Below are 21624 nucleotides of genomic sequence, written 5' to 3'. Positions count from 1 at the left end.
AATGAAACTATTTCGGGTTTTGATGTTTGAATGTCACAGTTCCCTGTGTCTTTGCATCCGTGATCCAGACTTCCTCTCCAGGAGCCAATGGAGCCAGGTCTCTTGCCCATTGTCTGCTGTTGTAGTTATGAACGTCCCTCCATCTCCTCTCTGCGTCTTTCTGTTGAAGAGCCTGCAGGTCAGGTACAGCAGGCTGTAGTTTCTCTGTGAGGATCGGGAGAGTGGTACGAAGACGGCGTTCCATGAGCAATTGGGTCGGGCTGTAACCATTACTCAGCGGTGTTGCTCTATAGGCTAAAAGGGCAAGGTAGGGGTCCTTGGCCTTCGTGAGCAGATTTTTGACAGTCTGGACAGCGTGCTCTGCCTCTGCGTTGCCTTGAGGGTATCTAGGGCTGCTAGTAACACGTTTGAAGCCATATTTAGCAGTGAATTGCATCATGTCATGTCCAGCAAACTGGGGGCCGTTGTCACTGACGAGAACCTCACAGATTCCGTGACGAGGCATCATAGATTTCAAATGAGTGATGACATTCGTAGATCGTGTGGGGTTGAGTTGTGCCACCTCTACAAATCAGGAGAAATAATCTACCACCAGAAGGTATGTTTTTCCCATCAGGGAGAATAGGTCTGCTCCTAGTTTTTATGTTTATGTTTATGTATTTAGCAGACGCTTATGTCCAAAGCGACTTACAAGTGATAATCGGCATGTTGCCCTTGAGGCTAACAACAATAACAACAACAACAACTTGACATCAATCATGGAGAGGAGGGAACAAGGAGTGGACAATAGAGAGGGGGGACGGGTGCAGGGAAGGTGCTAGTTAAGAAGACGTTCTCTGAAGAGCAGGGTCTTCAGGAGTTTCTTGAAAATTGAAAAGGAAGCTGCTGTTCTGGTAGTGCTTGGAAGGTCATTCCACATTCGTGGAACGATGGATGAGAAGAGTCTGGATTGTCCTGAGCGTGGTGTAGGCACTGCTAGCCGAAGATCTTGTGATGACCAGAGCGGCCGGGCCGAGACGTAAGCCTTTGCAAAAGGATTCAGGTAGATGGGAGCCGTACCATCTCGGACCTTGTATGCTAGTGTTAGCAATTAGAATTTGATGCGTGCTGCTAGCGGTAGCCAGTGGAGCTCAATGAACAGAGGGGTGACGTGTGCTCTTTATGGCTGATTGAAGACCAGATGCGCCGCTGCATTCTGGACCATTTGAAGAGGTCTCACAGTACAGGCTGGAAGACCAGTTAGAAGGGCATTGCAGTAATCGAGGCGGGAGATGACAGCAGATTGCCAAGGTCTCTCTGGAAGTGTGCAAGGCAGGAGTGGTTCTCTGGCCTTTGTTCGTTCTTTAATGCACACCCTGCAATCAGTTACTAGTTCATGTATCTGGTTGCTCAGCCCTGGTCACCACACAGTTTGTCTGGCACGTTCCCCACACTTGACCACCCCCTGATGCCCTTCATGGATCTTGTCTAGAATATAATTTCTCATGCAGGCGGGGATAACCAATCTCGTGCCATGCAGTAGCAGTCCATTATGCACACTCAGGTGTGCTCTCTCATGCCAGTAGCGTCTGATTGGCCCTTGTATGCGATCTCTATCTGGCCAACCTTCCGCACAGAACCTCGTGACTTGGGAACAGAGGTTGTCAGCATTCAACTGTTGTCGAAGTCCCGTCAGATATGTGTCACTCGTGGGGAGGTTGTTCACTACTGAATACACATAGATGTTAGTGTCCTCCATGAGTGTATTGTCCACTTGGGCAGCTTTGTCTCTGAGAGGAGCGTGGGAAAGCATGTCAGCAGTTGTGAGGGTCTTCCCGGGTGCATACACTATTTTGTATGAGTACCTCATTAAGCACATCCGGAACCTCTGTACTCTGGGAGGCAGTGCATCCAAGGCCTGTCCCCCTAATAAACTCACTAAAGGTTTGTGGTCAGTTTCCAGTTCAAACTGTAAGCCCAGGATGAAATCACTGAACCTCTCACAGGCCCATGTTAGCGCCAGAGCCTCTTGGGGCGACGGTGGCGCAGGAGTTAAGTGCTCGCCCCGTAATCTGAAGGTTGCAGTTTGGAGCCCCGCCCAGTCTGCCGCTGTCGTTGTGTCCTTGGGCAAGACACTTAACCCACCTTGCCTGCTGGTGGTGGTCGGAGGGACCGGTGGCACCTGTGCTCGGCAGCCTCACCTCTGTCATTGTGCCCCAGGGCAGCTGTGGCTACAATGTAGCTCACCCCCACCAGTGTGTGAATGTGTGTGTGAATGGGTGAATGACTGATTGTGTTGTAAAGTGCCTTGAGGGGTTCCAGGACTCTAGAAGGCGCTATATCAAATACAGGCCATTTACCATTTACTTGAACGGTTTGCCTCTCCTAATTTGCATCGTGTCCACAGCTGCTGTGTTGTCGCTTGACTCCCTCAAGTCTGACTGCTCTTAATTTCTTCTGACTGTCTAGCAATTGTAATAGCCTTTGCCAGGCTGAGGTCTTTATCAAGTTGCATCTTCTCTCTCTCTCTCTCTCTCTCTCTCTCTCTCTCTCTCTCTCTCTCTCTCTCTCTCTCTCTCTCTCTCTCTCTCTCTCTCTCTCTCTCTCTGGAAGCCCCACTCTAAGGGAGTTTGCAGTGTATTAGTGAGTCATATATTGTACAACCACAGTCATAAAGTTTTCAGTCAGTAGTTTTATTTCAGTATGTATTTTTCCAGTATCACAAAAAATGTAATTTTATATGGTTAAAACCATCTAGCTTATGTGCACTTTTTAAAACACTGCCCAGCAAACATTCGGATGTTTAATGACAGTTGAACGGTCACAACTGTAAAATACCTGAAATTAAGAAAAATTAACATGACATCTACTGCATTTTCCTTGCCCGGACTCAAACCTGGATACTCCGGGGCGAGAGTCACCCGCTCTCCCAGCTGAGCTATGCCAGCAACTACTGAATATCAGACTTTTTTTATATAGATAGAGGGTAAAGTGCGGGGTGAACTAACCAATCAGAGGACAGAGAAGATCTGCCACAGGCCACGCCTCCAGAGTGCCAAAAGCCCTTACAGCCGAGCGAGCAGGAGTCAGAAACCGAGCGCGCAGAGAGGCTGCCGAGCGCGCAGAGAGGCTGCCGCGCGCGCACGTTTTCCTCTGCCGTGTGGTCGTTGACAACGCGCGCACGCAGGTTTGTCACTTGTGCACATCCTTGTGCGCTCACAGTCACAGTTTGCTCCCTCTCAGTGCACAAATGACCTCTCGCCATGTATATTTCCGCTCGCGAGTCCCGTTCACACGCGCGCTGCCATGTATATTTGCGCTCGCGAGTCCCGTTCACACGCGCGCTGTGGACCCAATGCGCGTGCACGGGTTGTGGCACGCTTTAAACGCCATACTTTAGCTCCTGATCAGCTGATGACAGCTTCATCACTCCACGCTGCTTAACGCACGCATTTCCTTATCAGTAACAGAAACAACGTTTTGCTCGTTACTGAAAAAAAAAATTTTTTTTTAGTAACGTGGTTATTTTAAACGGCGTTATTCCCATCACTGCTCTGTTGTGTCTACAGCATGCTGTGACTGAGACAGTGAGAACACTGAGGGTCTCCGCCCACCCGGCCAATCATCAACGTGTTTGTAAGTGTGTTACCCTGGCTGCAGCTCAACGTTCAACAAGCACATAGTAACGCACAACCTTCCATCCCCAGTAATTGTAACGGCATTGCAACATTTGGAAAAGTATTTAATTAGAGTATTCCGTTACCTAAAAAAGAACACCGTTATATTTAAACATCGTTACTCCCAACACTGTACACACACACACACACACACACACACACACACACACACACACACACACACACACACACACACACACACACACGTATATATATATTTACATATATACATATAATGTCAGTATTTTTTTCCTTTATCTGATAGCACCATCTAGTGGCTGACAAGTGTATCACATCATGACCAACTTTCATTACATAAGGCCGAACCTATGGGCCGAACACAACACCTCTCATTCATAAACGCTCTCCTCTAGCCAACAGAACACAACTAAAACACATTGTTTTACAACTATTATACCCACATTATTTGTTCATTCATAATTAAAGACTTATTTGTTCTCGAGAAAGGTCACCAATCTGGATCAACGCTCTGTGATTAACACCTGTACGTAAGTCTGATGCTATCGGTTAGTGTATACATTTAAAAAACAATACTCTCCTTTGAAGTGGAGTTATGTGGAAAGGTGATGAACTGATATTTTACCAGTCAGCGGAGTTCATAGTTAATCAGTGTGGATAGTATAGTCTTAAAATGTCCCAGCAGCTCATGTGAAGGATGTTTTCACACAGTTTGTAATTTTTACACTGTCCTTAGTTTCACCTTACATGATTAAATAGGCTGATAATGTTTGTAAAGATATTTGCCATGGAATAAACAATCAAGCATGTAGCTGTGTGCAGGTTTATAAATGTTGTTAGCATAAATCACAATGACCTTTTTGAGATTATTTCACTTAAACAGCGCTAGTCCTCTTTGTTTCAGGCTTGTGACTAAAGCTGTTAGCTCCTAAGTTTAGTCAGAAAGAATGCCTGTTTTTCACAGCTGAGCCCATTAAAAGTGCTGTCAACAACAGATACGTAAGTGAAGTTTATTTACATTGCACTTTTCATAGATAGAATAATCACAACATGCTTCACAAAGATAAAAAGGTAATTAAAAACAGAAACACTAAAGATTTGGGGAGGTTGCTGTGGTCTTCTCCTGCTATCGTGCATTGCTGTTGTGTGGTGCCTCTTTTTTTCCCAAATGCCTTGGGTCTGCTCTGCTGCATCTATCTCTTTAAACGTCCAGCAGGTAGATATTGGATTCACATACTACTGATTCATTTTTGAAACCCATTTTACAGATATTAAATTGAAATTTGTTGTGGTAGTAGCAGAGAGTCACTAATACCACAAACTCTGAGTTAACAAGACATTCACGGTGGGGTTGTTTTCAGGATTTGTCAAAAATGTCGATAATTCCGTAATTTGTCAACATTAACTTATCTTAGTTAGAAATTCTTGCATGAAGAAGAGCAATAGGAAATGTGCATTTATTCAAAGACTGCCAGTCCTGTAGAGGGTTGTGGATAATAATTTTACAGCAGATTTTTCAGTTTCATAGATTATAAAAACAATGAAATCTTCCAGTTGTGCATCTCTGATCTTCTTTCACTTTTGCACACACACACACACTGTAAAATAAATCTCTTCTGCATATTAGTTATTCATGTGTTTTAATAACAAAAAAAAAATCCTTCCGTGACACACAAGATGGCACTATTTCACTGCTGTTTTCATAGAACATGGGGCCCATTCAAATTTTTGATCAAGATAAGGTAACCGCATCTAACTGAGTGTGTTTGTTTTGCCTGGCCATTGCTCCTTTCCATTTGTGTTGTTTATGCATTCTTTATTATGCATTAAAAAGCAAAAGTAGCCCCTTCAGGCCACATGTGTTATTCATTTCTCTGGCGGTGTCTCACTGAAACTGAACTTGCAAACAAGAGCAAACACAAACAAGAACGAACGTTTGGAGAGTAAAGCTGCCATTAGTATGTTCTTATTCATGCTGTGGTGTAAACTCTGTGCGTTGATCTTGGCAGCTGTCAAAAGGACTGGTTTGTTTGGAAATGTGAGATACTCCACGAGGCTTAGAAATGAAACATTTCTCTAGTTTTAATTATTGAAAATGTTAAACAACTGATCCGTCATGGTCAAATGTTGTTTTGTGCAACATTTGCCACATGTTTCATATTTACTCATCAGGGATGCATCTTTATTTGTGTAACCTCAGTGCAATAGTAAGTCTCACATCCAGCTGCTTTTCAGCGAATAAAAAAATGTTTTACAAAAAAATAAAAAAACAGGGCTCCTTGGGTCAAGTGAATGAAATGTGGGAGCAATTTTGGCCAAACTACCTGGCTTTCTTCCAAACCCAGCAGCTGAGGAAAACCACTTATCCTTCCTATGACATGAACGAGCACTTCAGCTTCAGACGGAGTCTTCTTAGTGTCACGTTAAACCGTAGACGGTGGGAAAAAGGAGTGTTTGCCGTTGGTTGTGATGATATACCACAGCACAGACAGAAAAAATGCATTCCTCGCATAAAACTTTTACAGTAAATCTTGCTTTTGCAGCAATGAAGACAGCAACTCCAAATCGAATTAGTTCTGCTGCCAAATGAGAAATTAAAGCAGAACTCCAGCATTTCTACTACATCTGTTTGAAGGTCTGATATTTGGATTTAAAAAAAATAAAAGAGAAAAGAACACAAAAGAAAACTTCTAAATGAGCTTTTTTATTACTCTGCATGTAGCATGAAATATATAAATAACTGCTATTACATACTCCAAGTATAAGCTTAAATGTAGCAATGGAGAGAAAGCACATTACTAAATAAATCACAGCCTTGTGAACTTATTGATAATAATAATTTACTGTTCAGAGGGGAAAGTACAGAAGAGAAACCTTCAGCAGCTTCTCGGTTTTTGCATTAAAATGGTGAAAAGTGACAGTGATGATGGTGGAGCAGCGAACGACACCAGTTCTAATATTAACAGAGATTCTTTGCCCTGTTTGGTGAATCCGCCCATACTAGGAAATGAGGCTTTCCTGTTGTTTTTAAGAGCCTTCCTGGGGAAAGGTTGAGATATGTAATCCCTACCCACCAGTGAAGATGAACAGAGCATTGTTGGGGAAGATGACAGCCACCAGGTTCTCTCTTTTGTTTTCTGGGAGTTTAGTGACTCTTCTGATTTGGGGTAAGTGCAATATTGTCATTCTTCTATTCTTTAACATTTGCAGAGAATCTTGCCCGTTTTCTCACCTTTTCAAGAACAAATCTAAAACTTGAAGATAGTCAGAGAACATGCTAAAGCTTGTTCACTGATGAATGAGTAGCAAGCATTGTCCTCAAATAAGAATTTAGAGTATTTTTGTAATCTAATATCAGTAATTTATTTAAAAACATATTCACTTACATGATAATTCAACCATGGCTGCATCAGTCGTTTATTTGTTTAAAAAGGAGTAGCATTTGGCTCTTAGATGTCACTTAACCTTTACAAAAGAAAGTGTTTCACGTTACTAAAGCAAAAACAATCAAAGACAAAAAGAATTAAAAAGAAATAAACACAACACTTTTTTCAACTAAATAAATGATATGATACATATCCCCACTAAGAATATATTTTCTTTAAATTTGCAAAAACTCAAAAATGAAACTGCAGTCAAAAGCAAGATGAACAAACAACTCACCAACATTTAGTTTTTTAACTAAACAAAAGCTACATTTAAAGAATGAATCATGTTATTTTCGTGTTAGTCCGTGACTGTCTTTAGAGATACTTTACTCTCGTGAGGAAAAAACATCGAGGTTATGTTTTATTTCCTTTGCTCTGAAGCTTTTTACCCTTTAAAAACTGGAACAACAAAACTTTAGTAAAAAAAATCTAATTTTAACAACTGAATTATTTATTGACTAATGTTAAAATAACAACAATTTAATAAACTGTGGTATTTTAATATGTAATTATATAACAAAAGTGACAAATAAAATTGGCCCCTGCAACCTGTAGCTCCTCCACCAGAGGGCGGTATACATTAATGGGACACTGGTTTTTGATTAAATACTAATACTAATCTGTTCTATTCAGGGGTTCTGGAGATGAGGGTCCGTTGAATTGTCAAACCTCAGATTCAGGAGGAACAACGTGGTTTTTGACCTGGCCGTGGGACACTGGACCATCTCTATACCCTTAGGAGGGTCCTGGAGGGTGTGTGGGAGTTCGCCCAACCAATCTACATGTGTCTGGTAGATTTGGAGAAGGCGTTCAACAACATCCCCCGGGGGGCCCTGTGGGGGGTACTTTGGGTTTTGGGGTACCAGGCCCTTTGATAATGGCTGTTAGGTCCCTGAATGACCAGTGTCAAAGCTTAGTCCGCTTTGCCAGCAGTAAGTCGGGCTCGTTTCTGGTGAGAGTTGAACTCCGCCATGGCTGCCCTTGATCATAGATTCTGTTCATAACTATTATGGATAGGATTTCTAGGCGTCGTACCGGTCTGTCGTGGTGAGGAGAGCTGAGTCAGAAGGAGAAGCTCTCGATTTACCGGTCGATCTGCGTTCCTACCGTCACCTATGGTCGTGAGCTTCGGGTAGTGACTGAAAGAACGAGATCGCGGATACAAACAGCCGAAAGAGTTTTCTCCGAAGAGTCGCTGGGCTCTCCCTTAAAGATGGGGTGAGAAGCTCGGTCATCCAGGAGGGGCTCAGAGTAGACCCGCTGCTCCCCCACATCAAGAGAAGCCAATTGAGGTGGCACGAGTATCTGGTCAGGATGCCTCCTGGACGCCTCCCTGGTGAGGTTTTCCAGGCACGTCCCACTGGGAGGAGACCTAAAGGTAGACCCAGGACACGCTGGAGGGACTTTGTCTCTCACCTGGCCAGGGAACGCCTTGGGATTCCCCCGGAGGAGCTGGCCCGAGAAGCTGGGGAGAGGGAAGTCTGGACCTCCCTGCTCAATCTTGGTTTATGCTTGACGCATTCACTTCCCGCTTGGTGATGCGGCTCGCGGATGGAACACGCTTCACAACTTGCAGCATTTATGGTTCGTGCGGCTCGTCTCTGCAGTGAGCCAATATTCTCCCAAACTGTAGGGGGCAGCATGGAGCTCTACGGCATGCATCCAACACTACACCATAGTAGAAGTAAAAATGACTGTTTACAACATGGCATTCCAGCATTTTTAACAGCGTCCTCGTCTTTTCCGACAGTGCGAGCTATTTCTCTCCAAGAATTATTAACAACATGTTGATCACGGTGATCTCTGAGAGCTGAATCATACAAATGTCTGTATTTACGAACCTCTGCCATACTAGTTCTTGCCGGTCCGCCATGATTTTCCGCGTCCGACCGTCCGCGTGGTTAGAAATTTTCCTAGGTGCGCGGTGCGGAAATTTTGGGCCATGCGGAGACGCGGTGGAGGGGCGTGGTTGTTAAAATGATGCAATTTCGCCGCGCGGAGCCGTGCAGACCTCGCGGACGCGTCAAGCATAAACCAACCTTAGGCTGCTGCCCCCGCGACCCGACTCTGGATAAGTGTCTGAAAATGGATGGATGGATGAATAATGCTAATGTGAATCAGTATTAGTTGAACGACTCCTTAGGAAGTGGAAGACAAAGAGAGGGTGTCCTGATGAGTTGTGTCACCACGGCTTTGCTCATTTTCTTTTCTTTTACCTTCACAGCTTCTAACAATAGTATGAACAATATTATGGATTATAATCCACATTGTTTCATTTCAGGGTGCCCAACAGTGACTTGTCAGGTTAATGACAACACCACAGTGCAGCCGATCACAGCATCTACAGGTGTGTATGTGCATGTTTTAAACCAACAAAGAAAGCAACCCAACAAAACTTGCATGTTCAGGATAATCCAACATTTCCTCTGCACAGGTTACAGCTCCACAGAAAGCTGGACTACCGGTGAGTTTCAGCTTCTTTTTTCAAACAGCAGAAAAACAAACGAACTTTTGTGCTTTAATGATTCCGGTTTAGGATGATGCATGGAAAAGTATTATTTTAGGAATTTGTTTGCATCTCGTCTCCAAACGGATTGGTTTGACCTGGAATGGATGAAACCAGAAAGCAGAAGTCCGTGTGTTTTCTGCCAGGACATCAGTGTGTGTTGTGTCCCAAGAACCCAAGATAAACTCCTGTGGAGGTCTCTACCACAGAGGGGGGTCAACAGCAGTAGATTTGAGGCCCATTACAGTTTGGGGTTAAAGGTTAAATGAATCCTCATCGTGAACAGCCCCCCCCACATGGCTCAACTTCCTGACTTTGTTCGTCATTCACCTCACACAACGTCAGCGATCAACGCATAAACTCTGAGTTGTGAAACAGCTGAAACTGGAGCGGCGCCCCTTCGCTGTTCCTCATCCTGTGCCTTCTCTTTTTTTCCCTTTCCCTGACTCCCCCACCCCCTCTTTCCCCTGCCAACACCCCCGACTCAGAGCTCCTCCTCTGCTGAAGACACATTTCCTGATGTCATTACTAAATCAGAACGCTGCTCAGCAAACAGATGTTGTGTGAGGAGTCTGGGATATTAATTTACGAAGACGACACAAACTACGAAGTTTATTTCTTCACTCCATCAGTAAAAAAAAAAAAAAAATTTAAAATCAGTTTATAAAACTCTGATGGGATAGTAAAAATCCACCCAGCAAACAGACCGCAGCCAGGTCTCCCGTGTTGTGTAAATTAATATTGTTCAACTTCACAATAAAAATATTACAAGCATGTGTAAAGTTAGGTGGCCTTTAAGATGCCTGGTCAGTTCTAATTAATCAGTTTTATCAAACTAATGTAAATATGAGCTAGACAGCACACCCAGCAGAGTCACCGTTACATCCACCCCAAAAAGCTAAGCCTTAAATGTTTACTTATGTTTCCTCTTTGGCAGACGCAGCTCAGAAGGCAAATAAATCACATGCTGTGAGCTGGCCAGGCCCTCGACTGTGAGAAACTGAGACTAAAAAGCAGAACGAGAGTTAAAGAGTAAGGGTTTTCAGATGTGAGTCCAGCCCCAGCTTGGGTGTGCTCCTTTTATATGGGAGAACAGAGAGGACAATCCTCGTTGCCTCCACCCCTTTAAAAAAGGAAAAGAAACTTGAAGAAGCGTGATCTGGAGAGGGAAAGAGCTGCTGCCAAGGCGCAGGGCCGTCAGACAGATCTTTGGAGAACATCTAGTAACCGCGGGTAACATTACTTGGACATCCTGTTGGGTTTCCTGTTATGCCTCGCCGCATTCAGCCTGAGAGGTTCTTCGTTTGGGGAAAACGCACCTTTATTCATTTTTTCCTGACATGAAGGGAGCAGTTGGTTTCTTTGGGGTATTCCTCTCCTTTCTCTCTGGTGAGTGTGTGGTCTCCCTTCAACAGCTGCAAATGCCTGCCTCACAGTTTAGCTAAAAAAAAAGGGAAAAAAGAGCTTCAGCTGACAAAGATTCTCACATTTGAACTGAACAGCAGGAGCGTACAGCAGATTAGAGATATATTTAATAATTGAAATATTATTAGAAGTAATTTTTTTATTCTTAAAAATGACCTTTTTGCCTGTTTAGATGCCTCTGGCAACTCTCTTCCATTCGTAAAATAATTCATATGTAACTAAAAATCCAGCCAATGTAAAGATGCAATGTTTCTGAACACTTTATCTCTTGCAGCTTGTGGGAATTCTTCAAGGTGTCTGATCTTTTGTGACTTCTGTGAACGCGCCTTTGGATCACCAAGTATGGATTGCCTCTCTTTAATTGTGGAGAAGATTTGTCTGCCTGATTTCCATGACTCCATGCTGCTGCTAAACAGCACCGACTGGTGCATTTGGGATAATGTGAAAAGGTAACTTGATTTTTTCATTGAATAAACTCTCAGCTGCTTTAGGAAGTTTATTAACGCCACACTGATGCCCCCTATTCTCCTTGTCTTAAGTTTGTACAGCAACTTCAGCGTTTGCACAGAAGAGGTTTCAGACTGTCTGCTGATCCCGTGGCCCAACCAGCTGGTGAAGGAGGTGTTTGTGAACATTCACTATCAGTACTTTGTGGAATGTACTACAGAAGAGTTCAGCGACCCTCCGCCAGCCATCGTCTTTGCTCTGGTGATCACCCCCATCTGTCTGATACCGATGATGGTTAGTCTGGTGGTGCTCAAGACCAAAAACGGGGATGGCACCTCCTGAACGAGCGACGTTTGACATCCACTTTCTCCCATCCTGAGGACTGCTGCTGTGCTGTCATCTGTCAAATGACCTTCCAGAGGCCCGATTCTCTCTGACAGACTTACCTTCACTCATCCACACACGATCCATGTTTAGAAACAGAACCAACAGATTCTGAATGATTGTTTCTCACAGAGATTCACTGTGGTGATATTTATGTTCTGTGCAATATGGTATCTCGTTTACTGTAGCTAAGGAAAAGGCTCTTTGTAAGCGCCGTAGAATCACTGACTGAACCAGTTTGCACACAATAGTCTGACAACAGAGATCCATTTCTTCTGGAATAAATGTGTTTGTGTCGACAAAAGCTCTGGAGCTTGCAAAGGTAAAGTGAAATCTATGATGTATGCTGGTATATCATCATCGTTCATCTTTTCAGGTGAGCTGCTAAACCTAACTCTGGTCTGTTGTTTGGAAGAAATTAAAGAGCAAGACATCCAATGCACAGATTTAGTTCTGTGAGTGTTCAGAGGTTGGGAGTCAGAGGTCACAGCAGCGTGGACGCATTGTTCGAGTGTGACAGGAGAGGATTTCCTGGTATTATGTTGTTTTCCTTTCTTTGTTGAACAGTCAGAAATCTTCGTGCTCTTTTTTCCTGTCTGAATGACATTTACTGACTATTATAGAACTAATCAATGAAAAGGCTAAATGTGTGATTCGTCATTGAAAACCAGACACACTGATGACAAGAAGAAACAACCAAACTTCTTTGCTTGCAACATATTATAGTGGTGTGGTTGTGTGATGCTGAGTTTTTAAAGGTGATGATGTGTATTTATATACTTTATTAATGTCAGGAGCTAATGCAGTCTGGAGCTGTTCTCCCTTCATGTACTGTGCACACGTTTAAATACTATGAAGCTTTTGAACTATGATATCAGCTGGAGTTTTGGCTGAAGCTTGTTTTTATTCATCTGTTTCTGAATAAAGTACACCGTTAAAGTTCAGCTGAAGCCTTTAAGGATATATTAGCAGAGCTGCTGCATCACTGTGATGAAACTACCCTTTCACCTTTGTCTGTGTTTGATTAAACACTCCTGTCCCCTGAGTGTGGCACAGATGTCCTTGCAGCCCCCCCCGCCCCACCCGGCGTCTTTGGTGAGCAGCACTGTAGTGTTGTTTCTATGCTGTGCAAGTCCTCGTGTAGCAAAGGAAGCAGTGACAGCAGCCATGTATCACACCCTCATCTGGCAAACTCATACATAGCACTGCAGGACTCCTTGTGTCTGTCTCACTCTCTCTCTCTCTCTCTCTCTCTCTCTCTCTCTCTCTCTCTCTCTCTCTCTCTCTCTCTCTCTCTCTCTCTCTCTCTCTCTCTCTGTGTGTGTGTGTGTGTGTGTGGGCTGGGTGGGAAAGTGTGCTTAGTGACCCTTTTTTCCTCTTCAGATATCAGATCATCTTCACCTCCACCCGCTTCTGATCTCATCCTGCCATGTGTCCCTCCCTGTTGTTGCGGCAACCCAGACATCCGTTCTAATGCTAATGTGTAAAAATATACTGATAATAAACAGTTATCATCTAAATAATTTCATCTTTGTTCTCCGGACTCTGGAGCAAATACAACATGTGGATTTCACACATCAATGTAAAGTCAAAAACCTGAGCTGTTTCATCCTGCACACACTGCCACCAGGTGGCCGTAGGTGGTATTGTGAGAAAGCATGTTTAGTGTGTTCCAATTCCAATTCCAATTTTATTTATAAAGCGCATTCAACAAGGCATTACAACCAAACAAGGCGCTGTACACTAAAAATGTTAGTTAATTAAACCGGCGTTATACAGTCATGTAGTACAGAGATAAAAGATAAAAAGGAAATACAACAAAATTCCTAAAACTAACAGTTAAAAATCAATAAAACACAGGGAGAATAAAAAAATAAGAAAAACATTTTAAAAAGAACCTCAGTAATACGGAAGTTGATATTGTGTATTCCATTTTTAAACAATGTAGTTGTAAGTGAGGTTCATAATTATGTGGTATACGCTAGGTTGAAGTAGTGAGTTTTCGTGCGTGACTTAAAAATGCTAGCTGTTGGTGCTTGCCTCACTAGCAGTGGTAATGCGTTCCACAGCTTGGGTGCACAGACAGAGAAAGCCCTTTCTCCACGGCTTTTTAAACGTGCATTCGGAACAGCTAGGAGGAGCTTATCTTGTAAAACATTGAAAAGAAAAAGAAAATGTTGTTTATTTTGCTAAAAAAATAAACGTGTGGCTAAATTCTAGAATTAATAAAGCAAATGAAAAATGTATAAATAAAAACAAAAAAATTCATTTTTATTTATTTATACACAAATTAGTCATTCGAAAAGTATTAGTTAAAGATTCAGATTGATATATTATTGTTTTAAACAACATGTTAGAGGCACGAGGGAATAAAACGTGTGAAATCATGAGGTAGTGCACCAGGACAGCTGTGGAGCTCCACAGCTGTTCATCATCCAGACTTTGAGGCTGCACAGCCTTCAGCCTGAACGCACAGGGCGGACGGATGGATCTCCAAACAGCAGGAAAAGACTTCAAACTGAGATTGACAAAGTAAGCTTAGTCTTCAATCCATTCCAATTTGGACTGATTTATTTCATAACCTATAATTGTGCAATGTACCATTCATAATGCACAATCTAAATAATTCCATTCATTCATTAACATCCTGGTGTGCTAAGCTCTCCTCTGATGTAACATTCTGCTAGTATCTGAAACAAGTGCGTCAGAGCTTTTTGTCTCCTGAGTACGTCTGACAAGGCATTCAGTCACACTAGAGACCACTGCTGTTGATGACATCACACACCGTCTTTTACGAAAAGATTTGTTAGTCAGGAGCAGATCTCAACTGCGTGTCAAGCTGTGCTGGCTGGATTTCAGCACCGTCATTTTGTAGAAGTCTGCAGATGCTAGAAGACAGCAAGGACACCGACTCTCACTCGCGTTGGTGGAACTTTGGCCTGAAAGCCGATAGTTTCATCTTCCTCGCTTGAGTATCAGTGACAGCAGATGAAAGTCTACAACAAAGTCTCAGAACAATCTCAACATTTCTGTCGAATTCAAGCAATTTTCTTCAGATGGATGGTTTTTTTCAGCAATGACTTTGTGGGCACTTGTACGCGTCGGAAAAATGCCAAAAAGGCTGAAAATGAAATGAGCACACCTGCTGATGTGAGTCATTAAAGGTGACATTAGTAATGAGTTTTTTGTTTGAGATCCAGGCAGCTGGCTAGGCTGTGTTGGGGCCGACCCTTCAGCTGGCTGACACCATGCTGGCAGCAGTTGCATATGTTCGAAAGAGCTTCCCGACCAGCCAGAATAAACTCAAGGAAATGTGGAGCTGGGCCTTGTTTCACTGCCAGTTGTTAATCTGGGTGAAATTATGTAGAAACGTTTGTAAAATTCTCCAGTGGTGATGGAGAAGCACAGTGTCCCGTGACAACCTGAAGGTCAGCGTTACTGAGCTTGATGACAACTGAAAAAAGTACACTCCAAGAACAACCTGAAGGGATCGGCTCGGTCAGAAAAATGAGATTTAAAGCAGTCCACTGGGACCAAGTTACAACATGAGATGGTCAGACTGAACCTGGAAGCTCCCGGGATCTTCAGCAGAAAAAGTATCAGCTTGATGCGGTAGTAGGGTTAGGCTCAGGGTAGTAGTAGGGGCAGCAGTAGCTCAGGAGGTAGAGCGGGTTGCCTCATGATCATGAGGGTCATGGGTCTGATTCCAGCTCCCGCCAGGGGTGTTCTGCTGTTGTGTCCTTGGGCAAGACACTTCAGCCAACTTGCCTGTGTTGGTGGTGATCAGAGGGGCCGATGGCGCCAAATGGCAGCCTCGCCCCTGTCAGACCGCCCCAGGGCGGCTGTGGCTACAAAGTAGCTTACCGTCACTAGCAGTGTGTGAATGTGAGAATGCATGCAAGCATCTTTGAGTGTCCTAAACAAGCGTTACATAAGTTTGATTATTATGATTATTATGATTATGATTATTATGATTATTATTAAAACATCTAGAGATGCTACTGAATTTCAAACTGAGCCTCAAAATGAAGAAGACTGGAGATTCAAGCGACTTTTGCAAATAAACAAACTGCCTAAGTTGTTGACATGGTCAGGTTTAAAGAGTCAGCTGAAGACTCGTTTTTCTACCGTTGTATTTGCAGACATAATTTTAGTGTTTTTAACTTTTCTTTTACCAACTTTTACAAGATTTTAACGAATATCTTTAACTGGTTACCTGCTGCTTGTTGTTCAGCACCGTGGGCATCTTTTGTTCGCTGAAGGGACGTTACCATAAAGGGTAATGGTGGTGGTGGTGAAGATGCTATCAGCTCCTAACCATCTCTAGGGTTCACAGAGAATATTCCAACTGCAGGAAACAGAAGAGAAATAGCATCTCTGAACCACAAAGTTGGACCTTGAAGCAGACGGACTCCAGCAGCAGAAGACCACACCAGGTGTCTCTCCACAACTGGACCATTAGAGACTGAAACATGTTTCCTGGTCTGAGTCTGGATTTCAGCTGCAACATTCAGATGGTTGGGTCAGAATCTGGTGTCACCAACATGAAGGCATGGCTCCATCTTCTGATGGCCACTTTCAGCAGCATAAAGTACCATGTCACAAAGCTCAGATCATCTTTACCTGGTTTCTAGAACGTGACTTGTTACCTGGATTCCAGCGGCCTCCACTGTCACCAGATCTGAATCCACCTTTGGGATGTGGTGGGATCGATGGCTTCGATGCTATCATGTCAGTACGGATCTAAGGAATCTCTAGGAATGTTTCTAACATCACAAACAATCAGAGCCCCCTGTGCACCATCCCAAACAGGCTAGAACAGGTGCGTTTTTCCACAGGTATTAAAAATTTAAAACTGTTCAGTGCGCTCCAGCCTCCCTACTTCCATTGTTTCTAGCAATTTATTGAATCTATGCTGAAAACATTGAAGGAGGTCTGAAGGCAAAAGCAGGTTCAACTCACTGCTAACAAGATCAGAACAATGAAACTGAAGCTTATTGTCATTATCTCAGACAGAACACAGGAGATGGTTCCAGTTGCAGTTCCAGGAAGGAAAGAAGGATGCTCTGAAGGTCCAAGTGATTTGTATCCTGGTTGAAGAAATGGAAGAGTGTTAGAGGTCAGATGTAATCATAAACACAGCTCTTAAACTGGAACAAGGAAGTTAGAACAACCTAGAACTTACAAACGAGTGGTAAACAGGTTTCAGATTCATCAGCTGTTATAGAAACGTTGTTAGAAAACAGCATTAGCTTTCAGATAAATGATGGGATGCATTTCTGTTGTTTAGCATTAATTTGACCAAAAAGGGTGCAGCAGAAAACAAAAAGATAAAACTGAAGTTTAGACAGAATAAAAGAGATGGATGTCTCATCTCTGGTTTTATTGAGCCTGATCACGTTTTAACCTGAAAGTGAGCATCAGCTTAGATTCTAATTATTGCTCACCGTTCTGTAACCTGCTCAGTTTATTTAAAACGAGATCTGATCCACTGGCAATGCCAAATAAGGAGAAAAATACAAAAAGCACAATAACTCTTCAAAATAAGATTCCCAAATTTGTCACAGGGGCATGAGCACCTTTCTTGTTAAAATTATAACTAAATGGAAAAATACCTAGAACAGAAAACTCTTTTTGATTTATTTTTTAAATTAAATTACCTCTACTGTTACATGATACATATCTGTGTCCATCTGCATGCGGAGATATTTCAAATAAACAAACTCCCCTGGAGAAACTATTCCCCGAACTGTCCAGGAACAACATGACATCTGACCCTCTTGAATTAAATTGAGAAATATGGAAGAATCTGTGAAATATAACCTGCATAAATATGAAAAAACAACACAAACACACACACACACACACACACACACACACACACACACACACACACACACACACACACACACACACACACACACACACACACACACACACACACACACACACACACACACACACACACACCAGTGAAATTCCAGTGCATAATAAAACACCGAGTTCTGTTTCAGAGCCAATATTTTGAAACTTTTTTAGAAAACTAGTTTTGCAAAGAGTGTTGTAGCATTTTGTTATGGGAGCTGCCTCTAGATGGCAGTCTCTGAGAGCAAATTCTCCAAATGAAGTCACAAAAGTCACTTATAAAACATTTGAGTTAAAAAGAAGAAAACTGTATAAAACACGTGTGACTGTATCTTTGCTAAGTTTAAACCCCATCAGATCACAAGCATTAATCAGTAATTGTCTGTTGTTCTGAAGCGTTGTGGTTAATTAAAGCAGAATGAATTACTTTAACAACCTTCCTTACAGAAACCGTTTTTTAAACCATGTGTTGTAAAGATGCAGGAAATACATTAGAAATGTGGAAAAAATTGTAGAAGTAGAAAAGCACTCCTACACCCATCTCCTGCTTCTGATAGAGAACAGATGGTGAAACTCTGGGATTTAAAAAGGCTGGCAGATCTACGTCACACTGTCACTTAACATTCATGGGCTCACCAAGGGCGTCAGTTTGTTGTCAGAATTGCTGGGGACAATAACCATACACTTGAGTGGGGCTTAAAAATTGCTGGGGACAATAAAGTAGGCTAGCACAGGGGTCGGCAACCTGCGGCTCTGGAGCCGCATGCGGCTCCTCCATCCATCTGATGCAGATCTCTGTGCTTATAAAATAATGACTGGATATTTAAATAAAATGCTTTATATTTTACTGCATTAATTTTACATCTGTATGCCAATTCTAAATGTAAAGATTGTCTGCGTAAACCTGAACCGGTCCAACCCGGTCTTACTGTGAGACCGGGTTGACGCGTCACGCTTGTGCGTAATCATATCGGCGCTTCTGAGCTGCTTTCCGACCTTCCCCACCTACAAAGTTTAATTACAACAATCAAACGTGACAGAGCCTGGATTTGTATTCTGAACAGTCTAAACATGTTTTAAAAAGAAACGTATGACAAAAGTGGCACCTGCTCAGTAAAATATTATTGAAGGCAGAGACGGGCTACAGCTTCTGGATCCACTTTATTTAATCGTTTTATTGATTATCTTTTTATGAAAGATAACTTTGACGCACACGAGCGACCAGGTGCGTTGCAAGCTTTTCAAAAGTGTGGGGGATGTTGTCTGTGCCTAAAATAATTATGTTATTCATCTTGTTAGTTTAATTTCCATAATAGCGGAGCAGGTGCGAATTTTAGACGCGTCACGCACGTCTCCGTTTTAAACATGTTTAAACTGTTCAGAATACAAATCCAGGCTCTGTCTCGTTAGATCGGTGTAACTAAAGTTTGTACTGAATGAAACTTTATATTAAATCATGTTGAAGAGAAAAGGATCCGATTAAATCGTTTCCCCCTTACAGTCACGGACTACAGTGCAGTGCGCGTGGCTCTGGGGTTAATCAGGTTTAATTGTTTCTCTTTGCAACACTCTTCACAAGAAGGCAAAACAGTTAAATGGCAGGTTACAGATATTTCCATTTGACTGTTTATTTTGACGGATAAACTCAAGGATGTTGGTTGATTTCCTCCCACTGAAGCGGTCTGGAAACCCGGTCTCTCTGAGGGATGTGTCACTTGGAAAAATGTTATTTTTATGAAATTATGAAAGTTTGGCTGAATAGCGCTTGTTCCTGTCTCCAATATGGAGACGCATGATGCATCCAGTCGCCTCTTCAGCTCATAAAACACCTGTAGAGACATTTGATCACGCACAAAGTTCATGTGGAGCAGAAGCGATCGGGCTACGGCAGGTGAAATGTTCCTAGCCTACATGAAGTGAAATTGTTTAATTGTAACATTAATGTGTTACTGGACACGCTGGTCTGGTTGGTTAGACCAGTGTTTGAAGTGGAAAACACACACACACGCACACACACACACACACACACCAATTAAAATAATGCTGATAGCGTGGACTAGAAGACAGATGATGGTTTAAGTGTTTGAATGATGATCAGGCTGCTGTCAAATGTAATCTCCATCCACATCCAGACACAATTATCCTCTATTCTTTCTCTATTTGCTCTGCTCTTGTCTGGGCTGACAGCTGACGGTGCGCGCGGCGCGCCTAGTGGCTGTGATGCACATTTTACGCATTTGGAGAGGTGGGCCGGATGCTTTGCTTTTACTGGAAGATGGTCCACTTAACGCACGGGTGTAGACTACATATTAATGACAAATGAATGAAAATTAAACTGGGAGTTTTTACTTCATATTTTAGAAATAAAAATGACGGGGGAACATATTTATGACGTCTTTTTAAACTAAATTTTCCAGCGCGACCTGCCTGATTCACTTAAGTCACTGCTTATTAAGGTCCGTCCAAAATTACCGTGGCCCACCCAAAAATGAAAACCTGGCGCTGTGCCTGTTATAAACCTCTGCAAATTATTGTTCTTCACTTGATCAAACTCAGACTTTGTACAGCTAATGTCAAGATGTAAAATTATGAATTCAGTCGAGCTCTTCCGTCCCTCCCTCTCCTGCTCTCCTTGAACCCGACATCGGTTGTCAGAAGCGGGAGGTGAAGAAGGAGATGAGGCAAACAGAGTGAGTGCGACATAAAGAAACCAGACTGGAGTGGAGGTGAGCAAAACAGCTGGAAAAGTGTGGGTGTTGCATCCCCCACGGGTGCGACGCCCATGGTACCGGCTGCTGTCACCTGGTTGTGAGCAGCTCTCTGCTGTCTGAGGGTAGGCCCCGCCCACAACGCTGCGCTGCTGTGGCTCCCAGTGTTTTCATTACTGTGGGAAACGGGTAATAATGGCTCTTTGATGGGAACAGGTTGCCGACCCCTGGTATGAGATCTGAGCTGGTAAAACAAAAATCCTCATCAGCAGGATTTTTTGAAAGTGGGGGGGGACACAGCTGCCAATCACAAATTTTGCTGGGGACATGTCCCCGGCGTCCCCGGTTAAAATGACGCCTATGGTGCTCACCCATCTTGGCTCCTGACAGTGCAGGCTTATGCTGGTTTAGTAAGAACGTCTTGGCTAGTAGAAGCTAACCGTTAGCCTTGGCAACTCCACCACACAGCAGTACTCCTCCAGGCTTGTGCTATTTGTGGAGATAAAACATCCACGTTTCAAGTCAGTGGTAGAGTCGCATAGCTGTTGTCCATTCCAAGGCAAGATGTCCAAACCTGCCGTCTGAAGCTCAGCTGTGATGCGAGCAACTTTTAGGTCAGAGAACTTACACAGCGGTCCATCCCCCCCCCGCCTCGAGGTTACTCGAGACGAAGCTCGGAGGACAATCTGGTCAAAGATAGAAGGCTTGTGACACTCAGGTAGCTCTTCCAAAATTGAGCAATCATCCAGCGCTGAGGTGCGTCTCCCTGCTCCTTAAGAAGCCTACTGACGAGTGGCGGATGGCTCGCTGCTCTCCGGTTCCGCCCATCTGCAATCAGTCAGAATGAGAGTCAGGTGTGTTCACTCACCTCCAACCGTGACATTCATTCCTACTAGAGACTACTGCAAGTGTAATGATTAAATGAGTGAACCACTCCTTTAAAGGTGTGAAACACTTGTTAGATGAATACAGTGGTCTCTAGTAGGAATGAATGTTTTGTAAGTGGGGCAAAAAACACCAGTGCACCATTTCCAGGAACTAAAAGTGTGCCACATCTAGGGTTGTCACGGTAACCGGTGTAGCGGGAAACCCCGGTAAAAAAGTTGACAATAATAATAACCGTCTTGTTTATAAAAAAAAAACTATATTATCTCGGTGGATTACCGTGGCTGCGGTGTAGGCACAGTGACCCTTACCAGCCACCGTATCATCTGCTGAAGTTGCCG

General features: G+C 43.2%; 1 protein-coding gene across 1 annotated transcript; it reads left to right on the top strand.

Annotated features, from left to right (window-relative positions):
- The first annotated feature begins 6509 nt into the window (after positions 1-6509).
- ramp2 (receptor (G protein-coupled) activity modifying protein 2) lies at positions 6510-12290 on the top strand. The gene is made up of 5 exons (XM_015948676.3): positions 6510-6802; positions 9345-9410; positions 9498-9527; positions 11269-11443; positions 11534-12290. The coding sequence occupies exons 1-5, from the start codon at positions 6718-6720 to the stop codon at positions 11781-11783; spliced, it is 606 nt and encodes a 201-aa protein (XP_015804162.1). The 5' UTR covers positions 6510-6717; the 3' UTR covers positions 11784-12290.
- Positions 12291-21624: the final 9334 nt, after the last annotated feature.

This window comes from Nothobranchius furzeri, chromosome 5 (assembly GCF_043380555.1).
Source record: "Nothobranchius furzeri strain GRZ-AD chromosome 5, NfurGRZ-RIMD1, whole genome shotgun sequence".
Taxonomy (NCBI): Eukaryota; Metazoa; Chordata; class Actinopteri; order Cyprinodontiformes; family Nothobranchiidae; genus Nothobranchius; species Nothobranchius furzeri.
This window is presented reverse-complemented; position numbering and strand designations above follow the sequence as displayed.

Coding starts and splice junctions, on each gene's coding strand:
- ramp2 (XM_015948676.3), top strand. CDS start 6,718: ATGAACAGAGCATTGTTGGGGAAGATGACAGCCACCAGGTTCTCTCTT. Junction 6,803..9,344: donor AGTGACTCTTCTGATTTGGG/GTAAGTGCAATA, acceptor GTTTCATTTCAG/GGTGCCCAACAGTGACTTGT. Junction 9,411..9,497: donor GCCGATCACAGCATCTACAG/GTGTGTATGTGC, acceptor TCCTCTGCACAG/GTTACAGCTCCACAGAAAGC.